The 7,485-nt window shown below is 31.5% G+C and overlaps 1 protein-coding gene across 1 annotated transcript; it reads left to right on the top strand.

The window, feature by feature from the left end:
* The first annotated feature begins 380 nt into the window (after positions 1–380).
* Positions 381–1,517, top strand: LOC132165023 (uncharacterized). Its single transcript, XM_059575534.2, has one exon. It carries the CDS (start codon positions 435–437, stop codon positions 1,431–1,433), a length of 999 nt encoding a protein of 332 aa, XP_059431517.2. The 5' UTR covers positions 381–434; the 3' UTR covers positions 1,434–1,517.
* Positions 1,518–7,485: the final 5,968 nt, after the last annotated feature.

Genomic DNA, 7,485 nt, shown 5'->3' with positions numbered 1-7,485 from the left:
AGCTTAAAAATACATTGAATTAGGTGGTATAATGTTTTTTGGCACACCGGCATGCTTGAAGAGTAAGCACGCCAATGTTAAAATATTATTTTATTTTATTCTTTTTTACTGTTCAAATATTATTTTAATAATATTTTATAATATTTTAACACAAATGTGCTTACTATTCAAGCACACCGGTGTACCAAGAATCACTACTCAATTAGGTATAGCTTTAGGAGAGAATTGAACTTTTCCCGTAAAAAATTTATCTTTGTCCTTGTCGTTATATGAGGGAGAAGAAACCAATACGTTTAATAATTCAAACAAAGACTAAGGGCAGTTTGATAATTCCAACTTCCAATCCCAAGTCAACTCTTCTTCTTCTTTATTTGTGCATCATTCCTGACGCAAATTTCACTCATTATTGTAGACAGAGGAAAAAGAAGAAGATCATGGACAGAGAGCAGGAAGATCTTCAATTTCTGGGGTTCTTTGGGATCATCAAAGAGTCCTTCAAAATCATATTTTCATGGCGGAAAATCTTCAGCCAAATCACTCTGGCTCTCATCCTCCCTCTCTCATTCATCTTCCTTGCTCACATCCAAATATCCCAGCTCCTCTTCTTCAAAATTGTGGACAACGAAGACAGCTTGGATCACACCCAGAAGAACACTCCCAAATACGCCAAGCTCACCGATGTTGTCTCCTCCGAGTGGGCTGCCTTATGGGTCTTCAAAGCCGCCTACTTTACCTTCCTTCTCATACTCTCCCTCCTCTCCACCTCTGCCGTTGTTTACACAATCGCCTCCATTTACACCGCCAAAGAAATCACCTTCAAGAAGGTCTTGAGCGTCGTCCCAAAGGTTTGGAAAAGGCTTTTCATCACTTTTATTTGCAGTTTTGCCATTGTTCTGGTCTATAACATTGTTGCAGGAGCTTTACTCATCTCCTGGGCAGCTTTTGTTGGATTTAGGCCAATTGGGGCTACAATTTTTGTACTTTTTTTTATCATTTACTTAATTGGGTTTGTTTATATAAGCATCGTTTGGCATTTGGCAAGCGTGGTTTCTGTGTTAGAAGATGTGTACGGGTTCAAAGCCATGGTTAAGAGTAAGGCCTTGATAAAGGGAAAGATGGGGATTGCAGTTGGTTTCTTTATTCTGCTGTCTCTTTGCTTCATAGGAATCGAAGTTGTTTTTGAGAATTTTGTTGTGCTGGGGATGGAACGAGGTGCAGGAGTTAGAGTTTCGGTCGGAATTCTCTGCTTTTTGTTTCTGTTCAAGGTGATTCTCTTTGGTCTTGTTGTCCAAACAGTCATCTACTTCGTCTGCAAATCATATCACCATGAAAACATTGATAAGTCTTCTCTAGCGGATCATCTTGAGGTTTATCTTGGGGAATATGTTCCTCTGAAGGCTAAGGATCTCCAACTGGGGGAGTTTCATGTGTAGCTATACTTGTTCTAATGAATTAAGGTTATTTTTGTATTGTGCTTTTTTTGGAATTTAATGTAGATTGTTACTATTTTTCTTGCTTATGGGTTTTTCATATTTTATTCTTATGGTAATGTTTCCAAAGATTTTATTCTTATTGTTGTAGGCTCATCGGTTTAATGTCGTTATCCATGGCACTGTATTTTTTGTCACAACTTGGCTAATTTTAAATCGAAGAATTTTGTTTAGTTGTTGTGTCAATTTCAGAGCTAGCTTATTGGGTGGTTGATTTGGTGCAAATACAAGATTGGGTCTAGCTTCCTTCAAGGCAAGGAGATGTAATTTTAAAGAGAGTATCCTCGATAAAAGCCAAAGTCTATTGAAAAAATATCTCATATGCTCGAATAGGAAGTAAATATCTAAGCTTGAAATATCAAAAAATAATATAAGCCTTTACAACAAATAATTTTGCTTCTATTGATAAATATCTCATTGACAAAATCACTTAAGCTACCATCTTGGTTGATTTTGGCTACTCCGATGTGAAGGGGCTCGGAGGTGAATGGGAGGGGGTTCAATGGTGGGTAGTAGGCGCTTGGTTAAAATGAATGAAAAAATTCATGGGATTGATTTGAGTTAAATATATGATGTTTTCATTTTTATTTTATTTGATGTTTTTACATGATGTGTCAATTTTATATTAAAGGCTGTAAAATGAGGTTTTACACTACATCCTAATAGAAGAGACTCTCAATTTTAAAAGCCAAGAAAATATAATTAGGAAAAAAAAAAATCCCAAGAAAGTACATGAGCATTTGAAAATTCCTTTAAAAGAATAAGGGAAAAATCATATATAGCCTTTAGGTTTTTATCTTATTTGAATTTAGTCTTTGAGTTTTCAATTTAAAGTAAATAGTCCTTAGGTTTTACACAAGTTTAAAATAGGTAGGGTTTTACTTTATGGTCAAAGTTGACGGTTTTTCATTTGCCAAATATCTCATTTGACACGTCATAAACATTTCATTACAATACCACATCAACAAATGTTAAGTCATTCAAAGCAAAATATAAATAAATAAACAAAAGATTCAAAAAAATAAAAAAAAAAAATCATTGATTTGACAGGTAGAACTTAGAAAAATACAAAAAACTTGAGAACCTAAAAAACAAACTCACAGTAACTAAAGACTTTGATTCCGTTGGCGTGGCATTGCATTCGGGATAGACGTTGACGTATCAAATGAGGCACATGTGATAGATGAAAAACTGTTAATTTGGACGGTAAAATAGTAGATGAACCTATTTTAAACTTGAACAAAACCTAAAGACTTTATTCTTAAAATTGAAAATTCAACGACTAAATTCAAATTAAATAAAAACTTAAAAGTCTAAATATGATTTTTCCGGAAGAATAATAAAACTTTCAACAAACCCCCTCTTTTAATTTTTTTGGTACATTCAGGTAGAGTTATCAAATGTATTTAATTAATGAAGCCAATCTAGCCGTGGGATTAGGCCGAAATGATCAAGCTGGATTGCTCTTTCTTAGAGCACAAGTATTGGACTAGCCAATAATTGAGCTAAAAATTAATATTTTTTAGCTACATACTTTTTAATTCTCTACTCTATTAAAATAATATTTTTAGTAGTTTCATATTTATTTTTTATTTTTATTAATCTTCTTTCTCTCTCTAACACCCTGCCTAAGGAAATAAAAAATTAAGAAAATAAAAATATACAATATAAATGGATAGTGGAAATAAATCAATAATCAAAAAAAATTGATAATTAGGCATTCGATTATTAGGGTAGGTGATGTTTTGATATCTATTTTAAATAATGTAGGGTAAAGTCAATATCCCTCCTTCAAACTACCACTTAATTGATAATGTCTCCCCAAATTACTTAAACATTGTCAATATTCCCCTAAGGTTAGCAAAAAGATAAAAGTACCCTTATAAATTTTTCAATAAGACAAAAATATCCCTATAAATTCGAAAAAATAAAAATAAAAAATACATATTTAATTTTTAATTTAAAAAAAAAATGATTTTTTTTAAAGCGATTTTTTTTTAATTTTATTTTTTTAAATGAATTAAAAAAAAAAAGGAAATTTTTATTTTTACAAAAATGATTTTTATTTTTTAAAAATTTCTTTTAACAAAGGGAAATTTTTTATTTATTTAAAAGAAAAATTTTAATTTTTTTAAAACAGAAATTTTTATTTTTATTAAAAAAAATCGAAAATTTTTTTAATGTATTTTCTTATAAAAATGATTTTTTTTTTTTTAATTTTTAAATCTGGCAACCCCTTGGATTTTATTTTTTAGTTTTTAGTTTTATGTTTTTTTTTAGAAGTTTTAGTATTTTTTTTTGTTTTTACCAAGGGTAGTTTTATTATTGGGGGAATATTGACAATTTTTTGTAGTTTGTGAGTGACATTGTTACAATTAAAAATTTAGGAGGAATATTGTCAATTATGTGGTAGTTTGAAGGGGATATATAAACTTTACCCAATAATATATTTCTATGAGACTTTGATGATAGAAGACTGAAATCATGCAATACTCTAATACCCCATTCCTATAGAGGGTACAAAAAGCTTTTCTTTTCTTTTTTTTTTCTTTTCTTTTTTTTAATGTTTATAACACTTTCTATAAGTATCTATCTTTAAAAAATTTCACATAGGGCATCTATATACTTTAATAAGCTGTCTAAGTCATCAAATTGTTCATGATTAAATTGTAAAAACATTTAAATCTAGTACTCCAAAATCGTTTATAAACTATAAATGCAGTGTATACACAAATCGCATAGGATTTTTCAAACTAATGTTTCACCAAAGTTCTTACAAGATAAACAATCTCCCGCTAAATTTCAAAATCTTCAATTTTTCTTGCTAAGTCTTTGCTGCTATCTTTGAAAAAAGTGTAAAATATAATATAATTAGCAACATCAATATATAAAAATAATTAATCAATAGAGTTATGTCGAGTCATTTGCCACTTGGAAGTATGCACATAATTTAATAGAACAATCCTCAATCTTTTCAAAACATGATATGAAATATAATATTTTGTAGCTTTCAGTAACAATGAAAAAGAATTGTACACGAGTAAGCATTCTTATTGTGAACAATAAAATAATGCAAAGATTCAAAATATATTAAAATCATCTCCTAAGGTCATATGTACACTCGTCAAACGTTTTTGCTCCATTTGATTGGGTTGTGCGGTCCTCACATTGGGACTGAAGCCTCTTTTCGGGTGATAAGAAGCAACCATCTTTGGAGCATCTAGCCATGGGTCTGCTCGTATAATTTTTAGGAGAGACTTACTTACCCACAACTGATTGCCATATTGTTTCTCCTCTAAGGTACACATAGTTGTATGATTCCAAAATTTGGACCCAACTCTCGATATCCTCATATAAGGTAACTTTGGTATCAAACTCATAAATCTCACTATGTCACAGCAAGTTTCGAATAACAATCAATGTGCTCACAGTCAAACTTAATCATTCAGGAAATTATACATAAAGTACCAATGCTCACTTTCTGAAACTTAGTGTTATATTCCATCATAAAATTATCATTTGTCACATTAATATATAATTAAACCAATGCATTTCCAGATCAAACCATGCAATTCACAAATAAATTTCATGATGTCGTCATTATTATGCTTCATCATTATGAAAATACATTTATTTTGAGAATCAATAATAATAATAATAAGACATATACATATGTAGATACACCCAAGTACATTTTATTTAAAATTTATATTTTATTTTAAAATCCTTGCATTTGGGCGTATTATTTTTATAAAATCTTAAGCTCATGTATCAACTTCTACAGGAATTTATTACACCCGTATCACCCGCCTCTAAAAAGCAAAATAATTAAATACCAATACCTAAAATAAAAATGCATAGTCTTTAAATTCTTTAAGCTATAAAAATTCAATTTCAATTCCCACTTTGAATTACCTTTTCTCTCACATCTTACCCAGATATTTTCTATTTCCTCAATCTCTCTTTTTTTACACACATCCATAATAAGCAGCCTTTTTCTATGTCTTTAGTCTTTCTCCTCTAAATTTCTTTTCTTCCATAAACAACTCAAAACTCAAAATCTCTAATGAATTAAACACACACAATCTGATATCCTCCCCAAAATCTCTCATACCCAACAAAATTTCAAAGAAATTTTGAACACCCATCCTTTCTCCATAACCCTAAAGTTTCTTTCCAAATTTGGAAGAGGAAACTTCAATTCTGCTTCAACCCTTACCTTCTCTCTCTCCTCTCTCTCCTCTCTCGTCTCTTTTTCTAATGCACCTTTCTTTTTCTTTTACGCTGCTTTGGCCTTTCGGTGGGGATCTTAACACCTTAATAAGTATTATTTTAATCATAATTCGTATTTCCAAAGAAATTCCACATTTCTTTCCTTATCTTTTATCCCTTAGAACCTAAGTCCCAAGAGCCCACTTTTTCTGTCTTCTCTTTCTTTTTCTTTCTTTTTTTTTTCTTTTTTTTAAAAAAAATAATAATAATAAAATTCCTTATTTCAACCATCTCCATACAGTGAATAGATGAATTCACTATTGAATTTATGTATGAAACTTACATGAGTCTACAAATTTAATAGTTGATCAATTGAATTTACAAAAAAAAAAAAGAAAAAAAAAATACGATTGTGTAACATGCCACTTTTTCTTTATGCTTTGAAATAGGGGCTCCGGAAAAAACCCTACAGTTTATGTGACTAGCTCGGTCGACCAACGGACCCTAGTTAGCAACAATAACCAAGCAAACTCTCCCAAAACCTTGATCTTCAACCTTTTCTCATGTTAACATTTCACAAATACAATAAAGCTAACGATTGAAATTGTCAAAAGTGTTTAACTTCCAAAACTAAGATAAAACTAGAGTTTTCTAAACATCATTTTCATGCTTCATTTTTATCTTAAAAATATTTGGACAACATAATAATGACTTGTTTACATACATAAACCAATTGCAAGCAAAATCACTTTTACGTGGCTTTCTAGATATAACTCCAAAATGTTCTTCTATAAAAGCTTCTTAGTATAACATAACCACATTCATGGTTAATTAATACAATTTGGGCAACATCTCTTCAATATAAACATACTTATTTTATAATGTTATACGAGCATCATATCAGCATTTTAGCAATGGTAGCCATTACTATGATACTTTGACATATCTAACTATTGCGCCAATTGAAATTCGGGCATTATAACTACCTATATGAAACTCAAACTAAACACATAATAAAAGTAAGAGTTTTAGAAATTATCCGAAAACTCCGCTTATGAACTCTTCGCACTTCTAGATCAAGAAACCGCTTTCGTAGCAGTTAGATACTCAAGAACCTTCCTTACACACTTAGAATCCCTTAAAACAAAAGTAGAGAGAGATTTAAAGTTTGGTGTAAGAAAAATTAAAGGGAAACTCGGCTTATTTATAGGCCATCACCTCTCGGTCAACTAAGATATAAAGTTAGGTTGTTCGAGCCACATATCTATTGGCTATGTCAGATTTTGCCATGTGTATAGCCACCCTTATGTGTTATTGTACACCTCGACTAACCGAGACACTAAGCTCGATTGACTGAGCTCTTTCCCAACCAAAACCCTAGTTTCGGTTCCTAATCCGTTTCGTGTTGTTTGCTCCCATGTTTTTTAGGGTATTCCCTTACCTCACAATAAAACATTTTAATAAGTTGTTTGTATTTTAATAACATTTTATCATTATTTTATGTGTTCTAAATTTCTCAATTATTACACTCCTATCTCTTTATCACCCCCCCCAGGTGCATGGGGTGGCCAATCCACCCCTAGAGGGGTGGATCAACCACCAATGAATATAATAGGGGTGGCCGAGCCACTCTAAGGATGGTTCAGCCACCCCCAAAAAGTTTTAGGGGGTGGTTCAGCCACCCTTGAAAACAGCTTGGGGGCGGCTTAATCACCCCCAAAAACACATCTTGGGTGTCTCCCAATATGTTATTGGGGGTGCTTGGCCACCCCATTAATGAGAC

The sequence above is a fragment of the Corylus avellana genome, chromosome 11 (assembly GCF_965113065.1).
Source record: "Corylus avellana chromosome 11, dhCorAvel1.hap1.2, whole genome shotgun sequence".
NCBI lineage: Eukaryota > Viridiplantae > Streptophyta > Magnoliopsida > Fagales > Betulaceae > Corylus > Corylus avellana.
Note: the sequence above shows the minus strand (reverse complement) of the source record. Positions and strands in the feature narration are given on the sequence as shown.

What these genes read in the sequence shown, in the direction of transcription:
- LOC132165023 (XM_059575534.2), top strand. Translation starts at nt 435, where the DNA reads ATGGACAGAGAGCAGGAAGATCTTCAATTTCTGGGGTTCTTTGGGATC.